The following is a 26848-nucleotide window of genomic DNA, read 5'->3' as shown; positions in this document are numbered from 1 at the left end:
AATATATTTGCTTCTTTCAACTACAAGGTGACTCTGGGAGACTTGCAATGTTAAAAAGAATAAAATAATGCAACAATGCATATCTTGGTGTGATGTCGGGGGGGGGGGAGAAATTAATAAAACTTTGATTATCATCCTGTGCCAATGATGATACATTCAGCCTGATGGTGCTTGGAGTACAATGATCTGTACTCCAAGCACCATCAGGCTGAATGTAATAGTTAGCCAGCTGATTTCAAATGAATAAATCATGATAAATATTCAATCTGTACTGATTTGAGTGTTTGATACTTCTAAGCCATAAATAGTCCAAAAATCCAATGAAAGTTCTTCATGGTCAATTATAATTTCTTAGCCTACGCTTGCTCATAAAATTATTATGATACTAAATTGAGAGAGCTCCTACGTAGTCCTGAATTCCTTTCAAGATATATTAATTTTATAATGAATTATATTAATATAACAAAACCTCTGATTTGTGTACTCCTTACAGAAAATGAGGATAATCTAAAAGGAATGCAGAATAAGTTGCAAGTTGCAGGGGAAAGAAACTCAGCTCTCTTGAAAGCTCTGAATGACACCCTGGAAAAGCTATTAGCAATTCCAAATGGTAAGTGAGAGCTGAACTAAATCACCACTATTCAGTATTTAGAGTGCAGTGCTTTTCCTAAATTGAAAAAAATGTGTTTTTTTCCCAACCTACTTATATTTGTATTGTCCGTCCTTCCTTCCTTCCTTTTTTCCTTCCTTCCTTCCTTCCTTCCTTCCTTCCTTCCTTCCTTCCTTCCTTCCTTCTTTCTTTCTCTCTTTCTTTTTTCTTCTTTACTTCCTACCTTCTTTATTTCTTCTTTTTCCCCCACCTTCTTTCTTCTTTTTTCCTTCCTTCCTTCTTTCTTCTTTCTTCCTTCCTTCCTTCCTTCCTTCCTTCTTTCTTCTTATTTTTTTCTTTTTTCCTTCTTTCCTTCCTTCCTTCAAATGATATTAATGTAAGAATATATCAATATCATATCTTTGTGTTCCCAATCAAAATATTTTCATAATATAGACACCAAGTGCAAACAGAGGAATATTTATCTTTAATAATACATAATGGTGCCATTAAGCTTTTTTTTAAAAAAAAATCCTCCAAAACATCTGGAAAATTTGCTCAGGTTCCCCCACTTCTCATTCTGTCTACCAGGGTCTTTCTCAATAATGTCACTTGTTGATCACAGTCACTGGGCTGCTACTGTCTGCTCCCCTCCTGATTGCTGAACTTTTTCTAATTCTTCCAAACCAATGATATCATTCTGGCACATCCAAACACAGTGGAAGTGGCATTATTAGAATTATCATCACAGCACAGTAGCTCAGCTCTAATAGGATGGGTCAGTATGCGGACAGTTTCAGCTCAATATATTTCTGGTTTTGATCTTCCACTTTGGAAAAAATATGTGTATATATTATACTTTTTACTCTGTCCCATAAGTTCTCTTGTCTATTTTGGTTCTTAGTATATTGCTTGCCATAGAAGGAAAACTATTTGATATACTTTTTTTCCCCCTTTTTCGTTTAGCAAGAGCATTTGCTTTCTTCTCATTCTGAGAAGTCCTTCTTTTTTTCTTTTAAAAGCAATGAAAGACAACATTCTGCCAACCAATCTATCATTTTAGTTCATTTTCCCAAAGTGCCTCTCCTTGCTGTTATAGTAAAAATGCTAAGAAAGGAGCAGATATTCAGAGTGAAAAAGATCAAGTTGAGCAAAGAACATTATTTCTGAAGAAACATAAGCAATATGTATAGAAAGCAGCTGGAATTGAATGTGTGATTTGTTACTTACAACAGCAAATGGATGCCAAGATCCGCTGCCAGTGTTTTAATTATATGAAGTAAATAGGCATGACATCATAGTTCATTGTGCCACTTGCCTAGGAGCTAAAACACATTGTGCATCAGAGGGAACCAAATTGTATACAGACCAGACTGATTTCTTCATTATGGCAAATTTTGCTGGATTAGGACTTCTTTGGTTTAAAAGAAAGTTAATTAAACCTACTCACAAGAAACTGTGAACTTATCTTTGACAGTGCAGTAGATACAATGGTTTGCAAGAGGTCAACAAAAAGTAAGGATATTAAAAACATGAAAGATTAGCCTCTCTTTTCCCTATGTAAATTTAGATTCAATAAACTATTCAGACAATAGTTCAGTTAATATATGTTTGAGTTGTATTTTCTGTTTGCTCACTTTTCATGCAATGTTATTTTATGGGCACATTTATTGATATCTTTGTTACAGCACTAACAATGCTGTCACTCTTGTTACTTCAGAGAGGTTACATGGGTGGGGGGTTTTTTGTCTTGGAATAAGTGAAAATAAATAGGTTTTATGTTTATTTTTTTAAATAAAGATTTATCCTTTCAGAAACAAATAGGTCTTGTCTTGCAGTAGGCCCAGCACAATTCAAATTAGTCCCTCTACAAGGGATATGGGCTACTAAGAATTTTGATAAATAAATCAACAAAACAATAAATATAAATACTATGTACAAGATGTGATAAGTAGGTGTGTCTGCTGTCATGAGTTATTTATATAAAAAAATAAAAGTGGCATAAAAGTCAAATAAATAAAATATCTCTTGGTTCTATTTTTTTCCCCTCTCCTCATGTTGACAGATACAGCAGCCAAAGTACAAGCAGTTAAAGACAAAGCTAAGCAAGCTAATGATACTGCAAATGAGGTACTGGCTAAAATCAGAGATCTCAATCAAAACCTCCTTGGATTAAAAGACAGATACAGAAAAGTTGCAGACGATGCAGCCAAAACAAACGCTATGTTGAAAGATCCTACTAAAAATAGTAAGACCTTATTATGCCTATGTACTTTGATTTCTTTCCTTTTTTTCTAATCTTCTGAAATGAAAGGGTTGTTCCTTCCCTTGATTTAAATTATGGTGTTATGCACTTTTCAACACCTACTAAGGTTGGTAAGGTTTATATATATAGAGAGAAGAATGGTAATATCCTGTGCTTTAAAAATTAGACTTTCCTGGTGATACTCCATGCATAATTCCTTCATTATTTTGTATACCTCAAATACCACTTAATTAGAAGCATGTTTTCCATTGCCTTCCACCTTCTTAACACATTGCTTTGGATATTTAAAAAAATAGCTTTGACTCTTAGTGATGAAAATGCCCTTGAAAGATCATTCCCAGGACAGTAGAAATAATGGTAAGCATTTGTGGTATGAACATATCAGGTAGGTATATAAGTTAATCATTGAATGAAAATGCTGTAATAAAGCTGTCTTTTGGTTGTAGATGATGTGTTATAATCTCTTGGGTAATACAGACAGGTATGTTAGGAACATATTTTATGCTGAACCTTTACTTATTATATTCACTGAAAAGCACTATATTACTGGTAGAATTCAGAAAAAAATGTCTCTAACATAGCTATGTAACCTTCTTTTTATTTTTTCATTCAATTGTGTCTGATTCTCAGAGGCTGCCTGGACAAGTCCTTGCAGTTTTGTTGGCAAGGTTTTTCAGAAATGGTTGCCATTGCCTTCTACCTAGGGCTGAATGAAAGTCACATGCCCAAGGTGGGATTAGTATTTATGGCCTCCCAGTTTCTAGCCTGATTCCTTAATCACTACACCAAACTGATTCTATGTGAATCAAATGAATAACCATATTTACTAGAAACCCTTTATATTGCCTCAGTGAGTGGATCACACTTGGGACACATACAGACCTATTCCAGATCTGGTCATCTTTGCAATATGAAGGAAAATATAATTTATAGGGAAAATATATATTATTTCACCAGAAAAATGTAAAGTTTAAATCTTTATAATAACAACTGCAAACAAAATTGTATTGTTCTATCCCCACAAATCTAGTCTTCCTTTTTTGAATAGAGAGCAGTTTTATTATATGTTTGAAGATTTTTACTGCTCAGTTATGTGAGTTAGAAATATCTTCTAGAAAATGTTAAGAATGGTGTTCCTGAAGATAGTTTGCTATTACAGTTCAGCTAAATTTAGCTGTTGGCTTACAGCAACCATGGACACAATCTAATTTAGAGTCAATTGACCAGACTGACAGGGTCTTCAGGTTCCCTGTAGTCTAGCAATACCAGTGAGTCTTAATTAGAAAAGAAAAAGAACACTTGGTGATTGTTGTGCTAAAAGACTTTTGAGCTTTAGTCTACTTGAGTTTCTGGGCTAAACACATATTCAGAAGTGTCCATCTCTGCTTGAGCCATTATTTGAGGTCTCACTCCATTTGGAGGATTTGAGGGAGGGGGGAAATAAAATGTCAAGTAGATCTTGAATGACTAGAGTCTCTTCGTCCCTGCCATATTGCATGTTCCTAATCTCATTTGAAGGTATGTATTTTCATGAGCTGTACTTGCCATTTCAATTTTAACTGAGATCAGGATTTCCTTGCAAGTTGTCTTGATGCTTCACTCTTGTTTCTCCCCTTTCTCACTTAAATGTCCCCTTCATTCTTCTTTCTGCACCGGCTTCCATTAGCATTCTACCTTTACCTCATAGTTAGTTTTAAATCAGACTCTGAAATCATACCAACATGAGAAAGGAGAATTTTAAGTCAGATAGGGATATACATAACCCAAAAGAAAAGTGGAGAAGACAGGAAGAGCATCATAATTATGAAATGAGCAAATAATTCACTGATAATGGTAACATCAAATAAATGAAAAATCATTCTTATGGCTTGCTTTTTATATTCATTAACCAAGTTTTAATTATCTATAGATCAACTAGTTACCATGTTCTAAACATCCTAATAGAAAATATCCCACTTACTTCAAATCAGCGTAATCCAGCCAAGAAAGCTGTGCCCACTTCCAGTTTTTTTTCTTCAGTCACCAATTTGTTTTATACTGCTGTTTTGGTTTTTTTTTCATTTACTTAAAAATTCTTTCTTTTCCTTTTAAAAAAAATGCTTCAAAACTTGCCTACAGGAATCAGTACGTATAAGGTTTTAACTTCATGCACTGTATTGTTTTTAAAAATATATTTGCATGATTACTATGTTAGGCTTTGTCTGATAATTGTTGTGTTCCAGCAATGATACTAATTTATCCAAGCAGCTTGGCTATGAAAAAGGAATGAGCCCTAGCTCTGTTAGTTATATATACATATACATATACATATACATATACATATACATATACATATACATATACATACACATACACATACACATACACATACACATACACATATACACACACAAATATATATCAAATACATTTTAAAAATTAAGAAAAGTTTCCATTCAAAACTCAATCAATGAACAAAGGGTCTTGGAAGCTTTCATTAAAAAGGATCTACATATTATAACATGCAGATTGATCAATCCATACACTTCCCAGTGTGTTGAAAACTTGTTATGTTTGTCATTATTCACTGCTTTTCTCTTGCATCTTGAGGAATGTCCAGACACCTCTTCAGATAACAAAACGGGTTCTTTAGTGTGAGTACATTCACACTGAATACCACAGCATTCAATGTCACTAGCTATCAGGCTTTAATTAATTAAACATAATACTTTCAGTTTGAGCAATCATCTAAAGCACTCAGCAGAAAAAAAACAAATTTTGAGTACAGTGAATTCAGTATATCCCTATGCACAACCTCCTTGCGCTTCCCCTTCTTTTGGCACAGGAGGCAAAAAAGGTTCGCCATTACTGCCAAAGGCACTATGGGTTGTTTGTGAACTTCCAAAGCCAACTAACTGCCTCATATATAGTAAATGATTGGGGTTATACATATTGCCAAGTTTGACAGGTCCATCCATGTATTGCTCCTTTTTCTAGATTACCATGCCCTGAAGATGATGTCCTGACCCAGCTCCCCAAACACGACAAACCTTCTGAAGTTAAATGAATGATTCCTTTATTAGAAGCGCCAGCAGCCCTGGCAAAAAATTTCTCTCTCACCATAGGCTAACAAGTCTGTCCGGCAGGGAGATGAATAGTTGCCTGCCACCTCTATTCATTTTCGCCCCCTGCCATTTATCTCCAGAGTTAGGGTGGAGCTTTGCTAGCAGCGGTGGTTCCTCCGTCTCAAGGATCGCCCCACAGATTTCCACTGCTCTCCTCTCCTCTGCCTTCTGTGCATCCGCATGTCAGGCACTGGACCCAGCTGTTCCTCCTCTTCCTCATGAGCCACCTCCAGACCTGGGGGGTTGTTGAATCTCCATCTGAGGGCTGATGGATGGCCTAGGCTCCACCTCTGACTCTCTCTCTGACAGCTCCATTCCCTCTTCCCCTTCAGAGCTCTCAGGTTGCCTTGATGCTGATCTTGACTTCCATGCTGCCTCCTTATCTGATTTGTCTGCTCGAGGGGCTGTTGGCTGATAAGCCACAACAGATGGTTTCAGACCAATGCAGGTAGAGATCTATAAGAACAGTTTTAAGTAAGATTTGGAATCTTGCAATTTTTTAGGTTATGCAGAGATATTAATCTGCTACCTAATCTACACATAGGGTCAATTGTACATATAATAACAATAGCATTAGCACTTAGACTTATATACTGCTTCATAGTGCTTTTACAGCCCTCTCTAAGTGATTTACAGAGACAACATATTGCCCCCCAAAATATGGGTCCCCATTTTACCCACCTCGGAAGGATGGAAGGCTGAGTCAACCTTGAGTCGGTGAGATTTGAACTGCTGAACTGCAGCTAGCAGTCAGCTGAAGTAGCCTGCAGTACTGCACTCTAACCACTGTTCCACTGTGCCACCATAATATATGAAACCATCTATGGACATTACATTATTTTGTTTTGTTCCTGCTGAGTCATGCTCTGAAGTTCCTGTTGTCATGTTTATTCAAATTTTGCAAATTTAGGGTATCTGTAAAATTATGTTTGAGATATGAAACACTTCATTTATTAATTGGCAAATATGCTACTCTTTTAATTCAAAACGTGTTCTGCAATGCAAGAATGTAAGCCGTGAAGCCTTAGCTCCCCAGAGCACTTTTCTAACTCTTGCTGCTTTGCTACTATTTTGCCTTTAAAGCAAGTTATAAAATTCAAATTAAAATGGCAATTATTTTCTGTCTTTAATATGATTACTGGAGATTGCTTTGAGCACAGCAAACCCAGTTTTAAACATAGTTCATGAATTTAGAAATTAATGTAACATCCATCCTTCCTTTCATTCCTCACATTGTTATTTTAAAATTTGTATCATGGCTAATTTAAACCATCATTTCCCAAGGAGCCACCCAGATCAGGAAACTACTTTAATAATAGAATCCAAATGGCCATATGAAATAAGAAAATGTTTTGTATCATTGGCTAGAGTGAAAAATCAACCAGCAGTTTTCAATTTCAGGTATAATAAGATATTTTAATAAATTACCCATGATGCAAATTTCTGAGGGGAGAGAGTCAAGGGAAGAGTTCATTTTTGATGTATAAATCACTGCCCCAGAAGGCTCTCGGTTTTTATTAATGGCGCTTGGATCCAAAATTTAATCTATTCTGCTTTGCTTTGTTTTTTCACATAAAGTTGCTGATGCAGATGACACTGTTAAAAATCTAGGTGAAGAAGCAAATCGGTTGATGGATAAATTGAAACCAATCAAACAACTTCAAGATAACCTGGGGAAGAACATCTCTCACATTAAGGATCTGATAAATCAAGCCAGGAAGCAAGCCAATTCTGTAAGACTTTCTTAAGAGCTTAGTTTATTTCTTTGAAAAAAATAAAGACTTCCAAGAAACGAACTGTACTTTTGGTGGCTACAGGAGAAGTTGGTTTGCCATATTATGTCTGGCACATTCCCCCCCACTTCTTACTGTAGCCTTCCTCCTCCAAGTGAATGGTGACACTGGGCCTGTACAGGCTACATAATTGCTGCATACAGGAAAAATCTGTTTACTCGGTCACAATAAATTAAAAATCCCAAAGTTGTCCAAAAATATCCACTTCAGTTTCACCTCAGGTTTTCAAATCAATCTTCTCACCAAACATTGCTCTTAAAGTAAGAGCTTGAAGAAGCAACTGTAACAGTATAATTTCATACTCATCTCAACAATTGGAATTAAAGTGTATTGATAAATAACTGTCTACATAAATATTAATAGGAAATATTAATATTTGAACAGAAACTAACTGATCAAATATTTAATGAATCATTTCCACCCAATACGGTCCTTACTATATTTTGAATGTGTACAGTTGGTAGTCAGGAAGCACTGCTGCTTTGAAAGTAAAATTGACAACATCTTGCAGACTAACCAAGAATATTAGGAGATTGCTGTCCCATTTTTCCCCCCATTATGTATGTGGGTTAAGAACATCGCTTTCTAGTTTTATTATTGAGCCTCAAGTTTGTCTTCAAAATGCAATTACATTTGAAACACATTTTAACTGGTAATGCTAAGTCTATTTGCCCTCTGACCTACAAATACCTAAAAAAGGATTTTTGAAGATGAATATGTTCAAGTCAAAGCATTTATGTTGCTCCAGGAAAAATATAAAAAGGAAAGTATGTGTCATAATAATGAGAAAACAGCATATCTAGTTGATAAACAGTCCTTCATATAAAATAGAGGCAATCATTTACCTTCACAATAATTTCCATCTATAGATTTTAAAGTTACATTCCTAACATTATTCATGCCTTGGAGTAGGCATCTCTGTATTTTTATGGGTGAAGATAGAAAAATCTACATTGATCGTTCTTTAATAGCTATTCTGTCTCCGTGATATTGATACCATTCAAAGGTTTTTAAACATATAAATCTTTTTGGGCTATTTTTTAATGTAGGTAACTAACCTTCTAAGCGTACACATTTAAGTGTAATGTATTTCCTTCAGGGTTATTGTGGTTTTATTTTATTATTTTTTTGCTTTACTGTTCTGATCTGAATGTATCTACTGCTCCCTTATACCCCTAAAACAAATAATGAATATAAACTATCATAGGTAACAGTTATTTCTTCTCACATATTTACAGTTCTTAGTGCAGAATAAATCTGGTGAGATACATTTTAGTTTGTATGTTGTCATATTTGCTAATATAATCCTTACATTGAACAACTACTAACGTTTTAATTGGATTATTTGATTTATTTGTTTACTTACTATGCCTATAAACTGTTTCAGTGATAAAAGATTGTGAAAGACATTCAGAGACCTTCTTATCATTCATTGCAGTAATTGTGTTAAAATAGACAGATACACACTCACGCACAATCTAAAATAACTGCAGACAATTTTAACGTATAGACTTTCCCCTTTAAAAAAGGCCAAAAGAAGCATATTAGACCTTGAAAATACACTGGAAAATCCAGGTCTTTCTAGCTTTATGAATACTCCAAGGGTATTGGATCTAATTTGTAAATAGATTCAAAGAAAGGGTGCATTGTCCAGAGAAAGGGTACGTGGACTGAATAGGGTCCATGGATCCACCTTCTCCAGGGTACCTGCCAGTGGTGGGTTGCAGGCAGTACGCCCCGGTACGGGTGTACCAGAGTCTGCCGGGAGCACCAGATGCCGTTCCGGTACGGTGCTTGGGAGGGCCCACCCACCCAGTCAAGCTCCTTACTGGTCTTTTAAGTCTTTGGGGCTTATGCGCACGGCGTGTACAATGCCTGTGCGACGCTCTGCTGAGCAGCTGGAGCGTCGCGGAGGCTCGTGGAGGCACTAAGGCGCATGCATTCACTGTGTGCATGTGCGCGCACATATGCCGCCGGGCCCGATCTGGAACCCACCACTGGTACCTGCAGATGGCAATCATTAGAATCTTCTCTTTGTTCAGGTAGTAACCACTAGGAGAAGGCAATATCAAAGATATCCAGGTCCTGATCGCTAAAAAAAATTAAAACTGTTAACCATAATTCTGAAATACTCCTTAAAACAAACCAGTTACAAGTGCAGTTCTCAAAGTAGTAGTAGTAGTAGTATTTTTACCTATATGTGTTACAGGAGTGGGATTAAAAATGTTTAGCAACCAGTTCTCTGCCCAGTTGCTAGTGGGCATGGCCTACTCGGCTTCATGCACAATGGTGGGGGGAGCGTTTTCACCCTCCCCATGCTCCAGAAGCTTTCTTTGAGTCTCCAGGAGAGCGAAAACAGCCTCCCCAGAACTCCAGAGGCAAGAAATGGGCCAGTTTCCAGAACCCTGATCTGTTACTGTCTGAAATGCTTTATTTTAGACCAGCAGAGTCTCTGAGTCGTCTTCAGGAGCAATCCCGAGTACAACGTGTTAGAGTAGTAGAAAAAAGAAATGTACAAAACATGCATCATGATAAGTAGAAGATTCAGCTGCAGAAAGGGTTGTACTGTAAACCCCAAGTTGGAGCTGCTCATTGTGCAGGAGCAGGGAATGTAGGCAGAGCCACAAATTATAGGTAATCCTTGACTTACAACAATTTGTTTAGTGACCGTTCAAAATTACGACAACACTGGGAAAAGTGACATGACCATTTTTTACAGTAATGGCTTTTGCAGCATCTCCATGATCATGGGATCAGAATTCAGAAGGTTGGCAACTGGTTCATATTTATGACTATTGCTGTGTCACAAGGTCATGTGATCACCTTTTGTGGCCTCCTCACAAGAAAGTCAGTGGGGAAGCCAGATTCACTTAACAACTAGGTTACTCACTTAACAACTGCAGTGATTCACTCAATAACTGAGGCAAGAAAGGTCATTAAATGGTGCAAAACTCACTTAAGAAATTGTTCTGACCTAGGCTTCCCAAGAGCATGAAGCAAACTCATTGTCCCAACAAAAAACCCTTGTATTAATTTGCTGTGAATTCTGCTCATTCACATCCAGCAAAGTCTTTCAAGGGAGGATTTACAGTCACAGACCTTATCTGGCTTGGAGAGCTGACAGGCCGATATCTGCAAAACTTGACAAGGAGTTTCAGAGAGTCACGAACCAATTAAGTGAACTAATTTTCTCCTGTAAACTCCATCCCCTTTCTCTCCCCTTTTATTTCCTCTGGGAAGGGCCATTCATTGTCCACCTGTGACATTACTCCCAAGTCGACCTCTGTTCTTTAGCTGTTCCCTTCGTCTGGCAATTCTGCGCATACGCACACTGGTAACAGGCTCCAGCTGTTCATCTGCCTCACTGATGTCTGACTCTGAAGGCAGCTGATAACTGGCATGTGGCTCTGGCCCCCTCTCTGCCTGCTACACCCAGACTCCAGGACTGGCCCATATTCCTCACCAACCTCCTCACTGTTTGAATCTGCTGCCAACTCTGCTGGCTGCTGACTGGCCCCAAAAGAAATGTCTCACTTAACAACATAAATTTTGGGCCCAATTGTGATCCTAAGTCAAGGACTACCTGTATAAACTAGTTCAGTCCATGGAAACATGAGTGTTAATCAGTAATCACTCTTTATGATCCAAAGGCTGCAATATGCTTTTCTGAGTTCTTCTAAATTCCTGCTCCTGTCGTTAGTAGTAGTAAATAACCATCTTGTCTTCTCTAAGGCTCCTTTTTTCTGTCACATTAGGATGTTTTCCCAAGCTTTAAGATCTTCTCCAATAGCTCTTTCCTTTGTATTATGTGTCTGAAATATTTAAAATTTAGCATCATTATTAATGTTTCCAATAAGAAGATTGATTTTACTCCCCATGGCACTGAATTATTTGTTGTCTTTGCAACCCAAGGCATTCTTTACAATTTTCTCCAGGTCCATATATCAAAGGCATTAACTTTTCTTCATTCCACATTTTTGGGGCCCAACTTTCTCAGCCATTTGTTAATACAGGGAAACCATTGCTTTTATAATATGAACATTTATTGTACTATCTTGTACTAACATTTCTTGTACTATCTCTTGTACTATATTTTATCTACACCTCTCATCCAAGTAGCAGATATCTCTTTATTCCATTCTTTATTATGATCACTATCACTGTGAATTTTTGAGACTATGAAAATAAAAGGGTTTTTTTACTATTACCTTGCCTTCTTCTATGCTCGGTGCATTGGCATTATCTGTTGATTTAATCTTAATTGTTCTGCGTGAGGTTTTGTATTGGTTTTATGCTTTTATTTTTCTACATTTTTTGCTATTTGTTTGGAACAGTCTACAAACTAGCTTCTGCCTTCTCTTCTTTTAAATTCAACAAGACATTTTTTTAAAATCCTCTGGTTATCACTGTGGTATCATCAACATAGCTGAGGTTTTTATGTTTCTCCCAGCTATATGGAATCTAATCTGTATTTCTTATACTGAAATATTGTTCATTGTATATTTGACATATATTTAATTGCTCTGTATCCTATTAACATTATCACTTGTAATTGTTATATAAATTCTTCAACAAACAGACAAGGTGGCCTAGTACGTTCATATTTGAAAGGTATCCACTATTTTTTGTAGTCCACCCTATCAAAAGTATGGACTGCAAAATTTTGAGGCGTTTATATTTTTTCAGCTATTGGAATGTAAATGGGCCTCCTCCAGTTCCTTGAACTCCAGGGTATTTGTCTTACCTGATTATAAACTGCAAGTGATTTTCTGGGCCCATTTAACATCACTTTTCAAAATGTCTGGTAGTATAGTGACGAAATCTTTTTTATCAGTAATTTATTCTTCCATATATTTGTGCTGTTTCTTCATTGAATCTTTATTCCCCAGATCTTTGATTTCTTTATCTCTTATTATGCTTATTTTTGTATAAAAGCTTCACTTGCCTTCTCCAAATTTTCTTAAATAAATACCTTGTTCTCCCTTGTTCTCCCGTATTCTTAATATATTTGCATTGCTAATCTTATATGACTCCTTGTCTCTTGCTTTTGTCTTGAATTCACTGTTTAGTTGGATCAATGTTCAGTTTTGACATAGCTGCTCTGGCCACATCCATTATGCCTTGGTTCATAGTCCTGGCAGAGAAATGGTATACCTATCTTTGTAACATTTCCCTGATTGCAAATGTTCCTTTGGTGAAATACTGGAGTGAGTTGTCTTTTTTTCTCTGAGGGATCATACAGTATTTAGTCTGTTCTTTTGTCTATGACTTGTCCATCATAGATGAATCTTCTGCAAGTGTATAGTCCCAACTGTGTAACTCATAGCATCACTGTGACATGCAAATACTGTCACTGCTGCAAAGTAGTAATCCATTAAGGGGCCCTTCTAAAGCCCTATGTCCATGATGGGGAACCTATGGCAGGTGTGCTGGAAGTGGCACACAGAACCATCTATCTGGGCATGGCAGGTGTTGCTTGTTGCTCTTCCAGGTTCCGGTGTGCATGCCAGCTGGTTTTCGCACACACGGAAGCACTGGAAAGCAGAAGAGCAGCTCCCTGGGTGCATGCACGCACCGGGAAGCTAAGCTTCCGGTTTCCGGCACGCACATGCGAGCTGGCCAGCTGGTCTTCACATGCACATGTACGCCAGAAACCAGGAGACCAGGTGACCGGCACGCATGCATGCATGCATGCATGGACTGGAAACTGGAAGCTCAGCTTCCATGTGCCAGGGAACTGATCTTTTGGTCTCCGGGGCTCCCCCGCATGTGCACGCGCATTCCTATTTTGGCACTTGGTGTCAAAAAGGTTCACCAACACTGCCCTATGTGCATATGCAAAAATATTTCATTTTTTAGTATATTTGCATAACATTTCATCAGAATTAGAAATACATCTCTTTTATAATCCCAGAGTTACCTATTTTCAAATTATGAAATCCATACCAATGTCATGTACATTTGCCTGGTTAGTATGATGTTCAGATAATAAACTTCAGCAATCAAATGGAATGTTCAACTTTCTTGTTTGTCTTTGGAAACTCTGTAAACTCAATAAAGCAGATCGACTGGGTCTTCATTGAGTTTTTTTTTAACATACTCAGAAATGCCATAGCTTTTAAAAATAATGATAATAATATTACAGTGAGCACTAAGTGAACTCTTAGTGACTATTAGATAATTAGTTTTAAAAATTAAAAGATCCTATGGGACACATCTAGCAACAGTTGACAGTAGAAGCACAATATACGAAAGGCTTTCATAACGCAGACCCAAAACAATAGGAAAGAATTTATTTAAAATAATATAGTATAGGTACAAGTATCAAATATAGTAGGTCATACATTTGACTTTATTAGGCATACTTCTGAATTATTCAGTAATTGAGTTGTCAAAACAGGACTTTGTACATTGTTAGATATTCTGGTGTGGTAAAATAAAGGATTGCGATATCCTTAGAAAATACTACATAAAACTGCTAGTAGTTTATATTCTAAAGCCAGATCTCTAGAAAATTCATATCAATTTATTTTCATGAGTGGAACTGAAAATATTAAAAATTGATCTCTTTCTTTTTCTTTTGCCTTTAATTGCTAATTGAAGATTAAAGTATCTGTGGCTTCAGGAGGAAACTGTATTCGAACATACAGACCAGAAATTAAAAAAGGATTGTACAACACTGTTATTCTCAACGTAAAGACAACTGTTCCTGATAATCTACTTTTTTATCTTGGAAGTAATAGATATGTAAGTCCACATTAGTGTTTTTTTTTAATGTTCCCATATGATTGTATATTGATATTAATTCTGGCAATATAGCTGGAAAACCATCTAAATATTCATAGAGCTACCTATCATTACTGTTGCCATTTCCCATAAGTCACTTCATCCCATATCATCATGTCTACATTTTCCAAAAGAATAGCAAAAGCAAGTATTGTTATTACCAAAACCTCTTGGCTCAAATTAGTACACTGTCACTGCATGTGTAGGAAACTGGTCAGTAATGTTCCTATTGCTGAACTCTTAACTAGGCTCAGTTAATCTCATTTGGGGGTGCCTTCCTTGGAGTGAGTCACCAATGATAAAATTGATATGGATAGAACTCGGGCCATTTTTGTTTTTCTACAACAGTGATAAATAATATTTTTTAAATGCTGATATTTCTAGCATCAGCTATGCAATACAATACAATACAATAGCAGAGTTGGAAGGACCTTGGAGATCTTCTAGTCCAACCCCCTGCCTAGGCAGGAAACCCTATACCATTTCAGACAAATTGCTATCCAACATCTTCTTAAAGACTTCCAGTGTTGGGGCATTCACAACTTCTGGAGGCAAGCTGTTCCACTGATTAATTGTTCTAACTGTCAGGAAATTTCTCATCAGTTCTGAGTTGCTTCTCTCCTTGATTAGTTTCCACCCATAATAATATGCAATAATGAAAATAATTTGAAAGAAGAAGCTAGAGTATGAGAAGAGAATCATCTGACACTTGTTAGGAGGACCTATAAGCCCCATCCAAATGGAGAGATACTCCAAAGGAACTAAACACACAGGGAAGACAAATAAAGGTCAAAAGAACTTCCAGTAAAGAATGTAATTTGTAAAGTTTTAAAGAAATAATACAACTGATGGATTAATTAACTTTATAAAAACTGAGTCAACACAATTTAAACAGTTCTCTTTTGTTTCTAAAGCCCATGAGAATCAAGCCCCCCCCCCCGCAAAACTGATTCAAAAAATGTTTCAGCCAAAAACCTCCACATTTGTATTATATACTAGTGTAAAATCAGTAAAATAAATTAAAAATAAAATGTGTGTGAGGTATCCCTGGGCGGCAGATATGATTACACAAAAGTATGAAGTTATGATAAAGGGAACTGGAGGTTATTGAATCTCTTGTTTCTATAATGTTTCTTCTTTGCTTTGGCTATATTTTTTTAAAAAAATAGATTTAAATATTTTTGAATATTTAAATTATACAGGATATTATGGATTATGCAAGACAGTAATTGACAGCCTTTACTAGTGGGAAAGATAATGTTTCAATTCATAAATATTACATATAGAACATGATAAAGATTTTCAGGAAAAAAATTACATTAAAAATGATTATCCCTTCGTGGTAGTATATAGCCATTCATTGCAGTTAATTGCTTCATTTTCACTATTTTGCTAAATAACACTTCGTATTATTTTACCAGATTGTCTCAGAGGTAGTAAACACTATTAGTATGCTATGTTCATTTTGTTTAAAATATCCTTTCCTCATTTTAGACTGACTTCTTGGCCATAGAAATGCGTAAAGGAAAAGTGGATTTCTTATGGGACGTGGGATCTGGGGTTGGGCGTGCAGACTATCCGGATCTCACAATTGATGACGGAGTTTGGTACCGAATTGAAGCATCAAGGCAAGTTCCTAAGATCATCCATAATAATTGTATCGCTCTCAAATGGTGATTCCATGCTCCAGTTTCCAAAAGAACCTAGTAGAAAGATAACATTTTCAAAATGGCATCACACTCATGCAAATTCTTTTGAAAGTAGTTCTTCTGGGATCCATCCTATTGTATTTTTAGAATCTAATGCAACATAATGCATGATCAAATATAACATTTGAAAATAAAGCAATTTCAAGGATCCTTTTCAGAGTGCAGTAAATAGTTATGACCATTTGGGAAGGAAAAGAAGACTCCATGTCTCTGTGCTACCTGCTGCCTACCTTTCTCCCTTTTGTTTTCAGGGATCCTGCCAAAATATAGCCTTACTAAGTGGAGAAGCTTCTGCCAGTGCTTTTGAAATATTGAGAATGTTGTATTAGCTTTTGGTTTATTTATTTTTGTATGCACTGTTTTTGATTTTTTTAAAAAAAATATTGTATGACTGGAAAAGCAAAATATAAACCTAATAAATACAAGAAATATTTTAAAATCCCTACTGACCTTTTCAACATCAGAATATGTATACCTTTCTTTAGCTGCATATTATTGTCCAAATGAATAAAGCAATAACTCGTCTTGCTCATCTATTATTTTGCCAATGTGGCTGTAACAAAAGTACTTTGTGACTAAAACGAATTGGGGTGATGTGGTTCTCCTACTCATTAGGAAATGGGCCTAGGAATAGCAACATCTGAGTAACAGAGGTTGTGGGAGCAATCCCTAAACTGAAAACTTCTGAAGGATCTGTCTTCAGATCATTTCAAGTTTCCCCATCTACCATTCTTATCAGTTGTTGTTGCTGCTTTGTGTGTGCATGTGTATACAGTGCTCATGAGAAGTGGGGCATAGAGAAAATCATGGCAGCCAGGTCTCTGAATACCTGCAATTTTGGAATAGTGGTCTTAGGCAAGAGACTAAGGCAGGAGTCTCAGGCAAGACTCACAGCCTTTTCCAATGGATCAACATTACTAACTTTTATAGGCGCCTTGAGACCATATCAGAAAAAAATCCTGCTTCCAAATCATTCTTTGAGATTAGGATTTGAATCCTAATACTTTTGATTGTAGTTTGAGCCCTTTCAAATATGTGTTTTGATCTGCAAGCTATAGAAGTGCCATTCATGATCTGGCTTACTATACTGCCATAATAAATCCATTGAATTTATTCAGAATGCAAAACAGAGGTGACCAGTTCGGCTGAACGGGTAGTAACTTGACGGCCTGTGTTGCTGGAACTGGCAGCAACCCAGGCCTGCCATGCCTTTGAACCAGTTTTCTTGGTGGTGCCATAGGCACTGCCATCTTATTTTTGCCTTCTGTGCATGCGCAGAGCAATTTTTGTTGCACTGTGCATGCGTGCACAGAGTGAACAAGCAGCAGTGGCAGCTGGAACCTGGTGCAAAAGCATGCTTGTCATGAAAAGAACAGGCAAAAGAATAAACAAATGAAGAGTTGAGCCTTGGGAGTCTGGAGTGCTTCAGATTCAAAAGTGGGTGTGTGGGAAGGGGAATCGAGGAAGTGCAAAGAAAGAAAAAAGATGAATATGCCTGTTCAGTAAAATATAAAATGTTTTTGATGCATAAACTCACTGGAGTTTATAGAATAAATTGATATTTGTTATTTTCCAGTATCTTTTATTTTCTGAGGTGGCATCTGCTCCAAATAAAGGAATTGTGACCTTTATCTTTTAAAAATAAATGAGCTGCATTTTAGATTTAGAGATGAAAATCCCTGCAAACTATAAAAGGTAATAGAAATAACTAAGAAATTGTCCTCTCCATTTGTGTGGCATGGACTTTCAGGCAAAAAGTGTGGTGGATTGAAATTGTAGTCCACAGAATTCTGTTCCATAGTGGAATTTTTCTTCTCAGATTAAAATAATAAATCCATAACTTTTTGCCACTGGGATTACATGTTACCAGGCACCTGTGTTTTAACCTAGTCAGTAGGAATCCACTCCTGATGGCTTACTCTTTACATGAAGTCTTGTCCTAACCATCAGGCACGGTAGTATATCCTAACAATTTAAAGCCTGATTACAGAAATTCACAAGATGTCATCTCTATAAAGCCCTAGTAAGACCACACCTACAGTACTGCATCCAGTTTTAGTCACCACGTTATAAAAAACATGTTGAGATTCTAGAAAAAGTGCAGAGAAAAGGAACCAGGATGATTAGGGGACTGGAGACTAAAACATATGAAGAATGGCAACAGGAACTGGGCATGGCTATCTAGTAAAGAGAAGGACCAGGGGAGATATTTGAAAGGCTGCCACAGAGAGGAAAGAGTCAAGCTATTTTCCAAAGCAACTAAAGGCCAGACAAGGAATAATGGATGGGAACTGACCAAGGAGAGATTCAACCTAGAAACAAGGAGGAACTTTCTGACAGTGAGAACAATCAACCAATGGAACAGCTTGCATTCAGAAGTTGTGGGAACTTCATCACTTGAGACTTTTAAGAAAAGATTGGACTTTCATTTGTCAGAAATGGTGTAGGCTCTCCTGCTTGAGCAGGGTTGGACTAGATGACCTACAATCCCTTCCAACTCTGTTAAACTGTTAAAATCTTGTATATGTAAAATATCTTCAAAGGTTGTAGAGAATGCTTGTATTCACATGAAGATGAATGTTAGTTGATGAATAGCAAATCTGACTCCCATGTTTTTTCTCTTATAGGACTGGAAGAAATGGCACAATTTCAGTACAGGCACTAGATGGTCCCAAGGCCACCATCATTCCAAGCATTTTCAGTGCAATTTCTCCACCTGGTTACACAATTTTAGATGTGGACGCAAATGCCATGCTATTTGTTGGAGGTTTAACTGAGAAAATAAAGGTAACGAGTGACTCTCTGCTTAACTGGTCAATGTAACTATATATGCTTTTCTTTGTTTTATTTGAAGCATTTGCTTGAGAGGGAGCAGTCTTAAAGCACTTTCTTCTGTTTCAGAGAGTTGTGCAGGAAGTGACTTCTAGGCTGAAGTCAAATTAATTGCCAATAAAATAAATGTCACAATAATGACAGTACTTAGGTCTGCATTACCTACTCTTATTTTCATATGGTACCCAAGTAGTGTCAGCAACTCTTATCCTTTTAAAATGTTCTGAGTTTTTCACAAAATTGTGCCTACTTATGATGCAATAAAAGACACAGATTCATTAATGTGCCATCAGTAAATATAACAATCACTTGTATTACACAAAGCACATTTCCCACTTTAGATAAAATTATTTATTTACAGACTTTTATTGCAGCTGAAAAGATCTACAGAATGGTTCCAATATTGATTGGCATTTGACACATTTTACAAAGCTATATAATCATGAAAGGATCAAATAACACTGTATTAATACTAGTCCATAGAATATCAGAGCCCAAAGCATCTTTGCTGTCAGATGGAGTTGCACTGCACAATCTGGGATTTCTTCTAAATTCTTGACTTCTGCTGTGGTGATGCAGTGTTTAGAATGCAGTATTTGCCTCAGCAGCTCAAGGTTGACTCAGCCTTCCATCCTTCTGAGATCAATAAAATGAGGATCCAGATTATTGGAGTTATTCAAGTGAAATATATGTGCCAATGTGTATTCCTATGAGCCTCATTGGCAATTTTTCTCAGACTTGATGTCAGGTCACCAGCAAGATCAGAAGCAGCACAAATGAAGATAGAAAAGAAGGACAGGGAGGGAGGGAGAAAGCTGCTGCAGATGTCTATAAATATGAAGGGCCACTCACCTTCAATATCCTCTTGGGTGCTCAATGTTTGAAGTTGCTGATTACATCATGTCAAAAAATGAAGGGCCCCAAATGATCATAAGAACTTGCATGACAGGATGGGCAACATCTGTCCCATTAGGTAGACCAGACCAGAAAATCAACGCCACCTTAAGAAATCTACACTTTTTTGAGATAGGCTATGATAACAGGACAAGGCAGAAAGTGAAGAGGAATTAAAGAGCCTCTTGATGCGGGTGAAGGAGAGTGCAAAAGTTGGCTTGAAACTCAACATTAAGAAAACTAAGATCATGGCATCTGGTTCTCTCAATTCCTGGAAAACAGATGGGAAGAAATGGAAGTAGTGACAGATTTTATTTTCCTGGGTTCCAAGATCACCGCAGATGGGGACTGCAGCCAAGAAATTAAAATTCACTTGCTCCTGGGGAGGAAAGCTATGGCAAATCTGAACAGCATACTAAAAAGTAGAGACATCACCCTGACAAGAAAAGTGCATATAGTCAAGACTATGATTTTCCTAGTTGCACTGTATGGCTGTGAAAGTTGGACCATAAGAAAGGCTGATCGCCAAAGAATTGAGGCCTTTGAACTATGGTGCTAGAGAAGACTCCTGTGAGTCCCTTGTACTGCAAGACGATCAAACCGGTCAGTCCTAAAGGAGATCAACCCTGACTGCTTTTTAGAAGGCCAGATTCTGAAGATGAAATTCAAATACTTTAGCCACCTAATGAGAAGGAGGGACTCACTGGCGAAGAGCCTAATGCTGGGAAAGATTGAGGGTAAAAGAAGAATGGGACAATAGAGAATGAGGTAGCTGGATGGAGTCACTGAAGCAGTAGGTGTGAACTTAAATGGACTCCAGAGAATGGTAGAGGACAGGAAGGCCTGGAGGAATACTGTGGGGTCGCAATGGGTTGGACACAACTTTGCAACTAACAAGAAATAATAACAGAGACTTGAAAGTCTTCAATATATTGTGCATCCCCTCCTCCTTACACTCTAGTAAATCAGGGAAGCATTTGCCTGTATTGTTTCTGAATATTATTCCCCCCCCCCCCGGACTTTCCAAGCATTCTTCAGCCCTCTGCCTAGGCAACAGATCTTATATTTTTCTTTCCAGGCCATCTCCCTTTTTCTCTACAGACTAAACTTTGGGTCTTCTCAGTCTGTTACAGTGCCTTAACCTCCACATTTTGAAATCCATATAGCAATATTTTCACTGAACAAGAACCATGTTTGAAGGGTATCAGCATAAAGTTTCTTTCTTTCTTTCCTTCCTTCCTCCCTCCCCATAAAAACGAGAAGTGGTAAAAAACAGATATTTGATTGTTGAATCCTATCCTACTGTCCAAATAGGATAGGGTTACACATACTGACCTCATATCTGCAATAGATTCTGCAGTAAAATTCCTGATAATTACTTAATTTTGCATGGCCCTACAGATACATCCATAAGATAAAATGAGCCTTTAAAACCTGCTCCAATCTTCCAAACAGCTCTAATCAATCAGAATTTTAAAATAAACTGTAATTTAATCTGAAACCAGCTAGACAGATTCTGGGCATAAAACACTCTTTAGCATATAAATTAAAAGAATTACAGATTTTATTTAACCCTAAAACAAGTTAAAGTTTTGCAAAGACCTCGCGTTCCCATCTTCTATTTAAATACTGTTTCCATAATATATACATTCATTAAGTTCATTTATGTACATGTACAATTTTTTTATAAATCTTGTACTGGGATGGATAGATGGATGGATTGACAAATCCAGTTTGGATGTAAAACTCTTCTTTAAATCTAATTTGGCTTCACTCCTCTTAAATCATTTTTTTATTATTATTGGCATCTGCTTCAACCTCAAGTAATTTTCTACAGTATATTCTTTGTTAACTCTTTCTTCTCATCTGATACTTTTCCAGTCATTTAAATCCTAGTGTTTTCTAGCCAACCTTAGTGCTATAAATAGATACATAATCCACAGATAATTTCATTCATGTATTTCAATATTATATATGCATACACTTTGAATAAGTGTTATCATTTGAGTTAAAATGATGCATAAATTTGTAGGAAAATATCTTCAGAAATCATACTGTGGTTTTGGGATTCTTAATTACATATTTAATTCATTTATTATTCAATTTAGAAATCCCTCAACCCCAAAATGCTCTGGGTAGTTCCCACCATAAAAACAAAATAACAGATATACAATCAAAGTAGAAGATAAAATAGTAAACAAGGTGGGGAATTAATTAGCAATAACAACTAGTAAATATACACTTGACTAGAATTCCAACCACCCTAGTCCATTAATTTATGTAAATAATGCCTTGAAGAAGAATGCCCATTATGGCCATCACAGTTCAGTTTCATTATGTGCAGGTGATAAGGGACCTTTCAAGGTAGTTGCTAGGAGCCAATGGTAACTCAAAAGAAATCAAACAAAAACAAAAATAAAATCAACAACATCTGCCTATCTTAGGACTTTGGACTCACTATGTGGATAGAAATGTCAAATACAGTCTAAACATCTGTCTAATGTGTGACCAACTATACCCTTTTCTCTTTAAGAACCCAACATAGTAGGTTTAACATTCAAAAATACTTCCTTTTCTGAACTTGCTTCTCTCATACAGTTTTCTTTTTAAGAGTTCTTTTCAGTGTGAATTGATTAGATTGTAACGCCAAGTTTGCCATATTCACAGTGAATTTGGATGTTTTTCAGATTTCATGCCATGCCTGAAAGTCAAGTTTCTATTCTCCAGATGTTCATACATTAATATTTTTAATATTCATAATTCCTCATGAAAAGCACCAGGTGCTTATATGTCTCAAATTGCTAAATATCTGGAAGTAAAATAATATTTATGAAATGAGACATAAAAGATAATTAGGTACTTTTGAAAAGGACAACTTCCTGTGAGAACAATTCTCTTTCAGAAATTCAGCAATTACAACAAAGTGTTTTTCAAACTGTTGTGTTTGTGTTCTTATATTGCTAACTTGTGATAATTATGATTCTACAAAACCAAAATGAAAAGACTATCTAAAAAAGAAAACCTAAGACTCATCCTACTATCCAGGGGTGGGTTCCGGATTCTTTTACTGCTAGTTCACTCAGGGACGCATTTCGGATGTGTGCACACTTGATGCACGCTATGCGCGCATGCACAGTAGTAGAAAATTGCCTATGGCACCACCGATAGAACCAGTTCGGGGGCGTGGGCAGCTGAATTACTACCTACTCAGCCGAACCGATAGGAACCCACCTCTGCTACTATCCCTAAAGCACCCTCTTGATGACTGATTTTAAGGTAGTCGTTCTCATTTTTGAAACAAAAATTCCTTTAGTTATTTGATGAACTAAAAAAGAAGATGCAAAATTTAAAAAATGTTACATTAGAACTTCTTATACATGTATATATTTTTACCCAAGAGTTTCAGTGAAACTCTTATATTTCTTTATAATTACCGTTTATCTATATCATCTATATCAGTAAGCAATTTGTTCATAAAAGTTCTGGGTGAATGGATGGATCAAGAAATTTATACAGGAAGCCCTCGAGTTACAACAGTTCTGTAAGCTTTCTATATCTGTAAGCTTTCTTCCAATCCACACCATGAGAGATGAATCTGGTATTTAAGGTCCTCAGGAAGCAGGTTGGAAGTCACCTGGATCTCAGGGGTAACCTCATTCCAGAAGGCAGGTGATGTGACACAGAAGGTATGTTTCTCTATCTATGGCAATCATTGTCTTAATAGCTTCCACTCTGTTGAAAATTAGGCAGTATATGGGGAAAAAATCTCAAAAGGCAGGTTATGGACAAATACCGGCTTTTGTTACAAATTGTAATGGAGTCTATTAATAAAGAATTCAATACTTAGCCAGCATACTTTCTATTTCCAGAAATCTGACGCTGTGAGAGTCACTACATTCACAGGATGCATGGGAGAAACCTATTTAGACAGCAAACCAATAGGACTGTGGAATTTCAGAGACATTGAAGGAGAGTGTAAAGGCTGTGCTGTCAGGTAATTCCCGTCCCCCCTAATATTGTTTATTGTAATTATTTAAAAAAAACATTTTCATATTTTTAAAGCCTAAATGATCCACTTAAGTTATGATTATTTCTAATTTTTGTCAAACATTACAGTATAATTTTGACCATTATCATCATGAAAATGAATAACTAGTTCATTAATCACTTCTCTGGATATATCAAATATAAGAGGGCAATGTGACTGCAAGAATATAAAGTCCTTCCTTCCTTCCTTCCTTCCTTCCTTCCTTCTTTCTTTCTTTCCTTCCTTCCTTCTTTCCTTCCTTCCCTCCTTTCTTTCTTTCTTTCTTTCTTCCTGTAGCTAAGGATCTCACAATCTTTTTTTCTAAATCTATTTATACTTCTTTTTATATAGAAATGACACTTTGAAAGGCCATAATTTGGTTTCTTTAGCATAAAGATCAGACTTTTCAAACCCCAATCATTATTAAAATCACTCTGAAAAATGAAAATTGTATGGCATAGCTCACAATATTCATCATCCCTCCCCCCATACATATACACTGAATGACTGAAAATATATAGGAACATGAATGAATGACTGAATTTTACATGTCTAAGGGTGTTTCTTCAATTAAATGCATATATACGTAGATGTGTGTGTGTGTGTGTGTGCGTGTGCATATATATATGCCTTTTTGTTACATTTGTTATATTTGTGCTGATAAATAAATAAAGGAGACTAGTATAGATCTATTTCAAGCTATTTAGCTCTCATCAGCTAGCCATACCCTTACTGGGAATCGAGCCTGTGCTGTATTGCCTCTAAGGCAGATATGTTAACCATTGATATATACACACATACATACATACATACTATACATACATACATACATACATACATACATACATACATACATACATACATACAACAAATAGATACTGCAGAAACAGTATCAATACATGATGATATTAGAATTGTGGTATTTGCATCATGACATCATGCAAATTATGCAGCTACCTAATGACAACATGACAAATCTTGCAAATATATGTCATTTGTGTGATGACATTATAACATATATGTCCACATTTATCATCTCGTGCATGTCAGTATATGGATGCAAATATAACATATATAATATGTATATCAGCAAGGACTCATATCACATATGAGCTGTGTGAAATTTTGATTCAGAGCTTTGTATTTCTACTTCATTTAGCTATCTGATTCCCTGAATGCAGGAAATTAAATTGTATTTCTTCAAATCAATAAATTGATAGGTTTTTGGTTCATGTACTTGATATACTACATCAAATTAAATTGATGATTGAATAAAAATTTACTTGCTAAAATGATTCAGTGGACTTTTGCATGTTATGCGATTGTTACATTACATAAAATGTGATTCTAATCATCTATACCAATCAATTTGAATGAATGATTCTGGTAGACTCATCTTTGTCGCAATAATTCTAACTGAAATGATGATTTTAATCAGCTGTTAGATGATTTACAAAGTTCTGATATCTAATAGTTTTCAAATTTGATTATTTTTTGTTTCTTCACATCACAGCCCCCAGGTGGCAGATGGTGAGGGAACTGTTCAGTTTGATGGAGAAGGTTATGCTACCGTGAGCCGTCCCATAAGATGGAACCCCAATATCTCCATGGTCATGTTCAAATTCAAGACATTTTCTTCTACTTCTCTCCTGATGTATCTTGCTACTCTAGACCTGGTAAAATAATGCTTCTTAGACTTGTGTTGTTAACGTTATGGCACCTGCAAGTTATAAAGAAAACTTAAATATATGTCAGTTCCCCTATGGATGAATTTTCACAATGAACACTGTGAGTTTTATGACTATTTATAGATAAAATAAGATAATTTATGAGGACTTAATACAACAGCTTGTATAATACTAACAGTATAACACAGATCATTAATATGACTGTTCTTATTATTCCTAATGTAACTTTTAAGTCGCATTGACAAAGAATCACTTGTAATATATACAGTAGCTGTCAGCACTTCCTTATCAGTTACAGATGGGCGTTATGTAATGCAAACATTCACTGGAATTTATCTACTTATTTTAACAATGATTTTGGTGTTGTTAGCAAACATAGGGGTTTTAGTTTTAGTTTTTAGTTTTATTAAACATTTATAGGCCGCCCTTTTCCCTGAGGGGACTCAGGGCGGCTTACAATAATAGGGGAGGAGAGTGCAGGACAAAACACAAAAGAAAATGTGAGTAACAAATAATTAGCAGTAAAAACACAACATTCATTCAACATTCGGGAGGGGCGAGAGTAAAGTCTTATCCCCAGGCCTGACGGGATAGCCAGATCTTGAGGGCTGTGCGGAAGGCCTGGACGGTGGTGAGGGTGCGGATCTCCACGGGGAGATTGTTCCATAGCGTCGGAGCTGCAACTGAGAAGGCTCTCCTTCGCGTAGTCGCCAGTCGGCACTGACTGGCGGATGGAATTCGGAGGAGGCCTACTCTATGCGATCTGATGGGACGGAGGGAGGTAATCGGCAGAAGGCGGTCTCTCAAATAGCCAGATCCACTACCATGGAGCGCTTTATGAGTGGTAAGTAGGACCTTGAAGTGCACCCGGAGATCAACAGGTAGCCAGCGCAGCTCACGGAGGATCGGTGTTATGTGGGCGAACCGTGGTGTGCCCACAATCACTTGCGCGGCTGCATTCTGGACTAGCTGAAGTCGCCGGATGCTCTTCAAGGGCAGCCCCATGTAGAGCACATTGCAGTATTCCAGCCTAGAGATCACAAGGGCTCAAGTGACTGTTGTGAGGGCCTCCCGGGTCAGGTAGGGCCGCAACTGGCGCACCAGGCGAACCTGGGCAAATGCCCCCCTGTTCACAGCTGACAAGTGATGGTCGAAACTCA

At 36.8% G+C, this 26848-nt stretch overlaps 1 protein-coding gene across 9 annotated transcripts in view; it reads left to right on the top strand.

Moving 5' to 3' along the window:
* Nucleotides 1–26848, top strand: part of LAMA2 (laminin subunit alpha 2) — a 474492-nt gene that overhangs the window by 403430 nt on the left and 44214 nt on the right. For all 9 annotated transcript variants that reach the window (XM_087718512.1, XM_087718505.1, XM_087718507.1 and 6 more), the window contains 8 exons: nucleotides 494–610; nucleotides 2655–2837; nucleotides 7538–7692; nucleotides 14356–14499; nucleotides 16033–16166; nucleotides 18875–19034; nucleotides 23843–23967; nucleotides 25514–25676. In XM_087718512.1, coding sequence (XP_087574638.1) covers nucleotides 494–610; nucleotides 2655–2837; nucleotides 7538–7692; nucleotides 14356–14499; nucleotides 16033–16166; nucleotides 18875–19034; nucleotides 23843–23967; nucleotides 25514–25676 — 1181 coding nt within the window. The remainder of the gene's footprint in view (nucleotides 1–493; nucleotides 611–2654; nucleotides 2838–7537; nucleotides 7693–14355; nucleotides 14500–16032; nucleotides 16167–18874; nucleotides 19035–23842; nucleotides 23968–25513; nucleotides 25677–26848) is intronic.

This window comes from Thamnophis sirtalis, unplaced genomic scaffold (assembly GCF_051295495.1).
Source record: "Thamnophis sirtalis isolate CommonGarterSnake01/CBP01778 unplaced genomic scaffold, rThaSir2_p1.2 scaffold_6, whole genome shotgun sequence".
NCBI lineage: Eukaryota > Metazoa > Chordata > Lepidosauria > Squamata > Natricidae > Thamnophis > Thamnophis sirtalis.
Note: the sequence above shows the minus strand (reverse complement) of the source record. Positions and strands in the feature narration are given on the sequence as shown.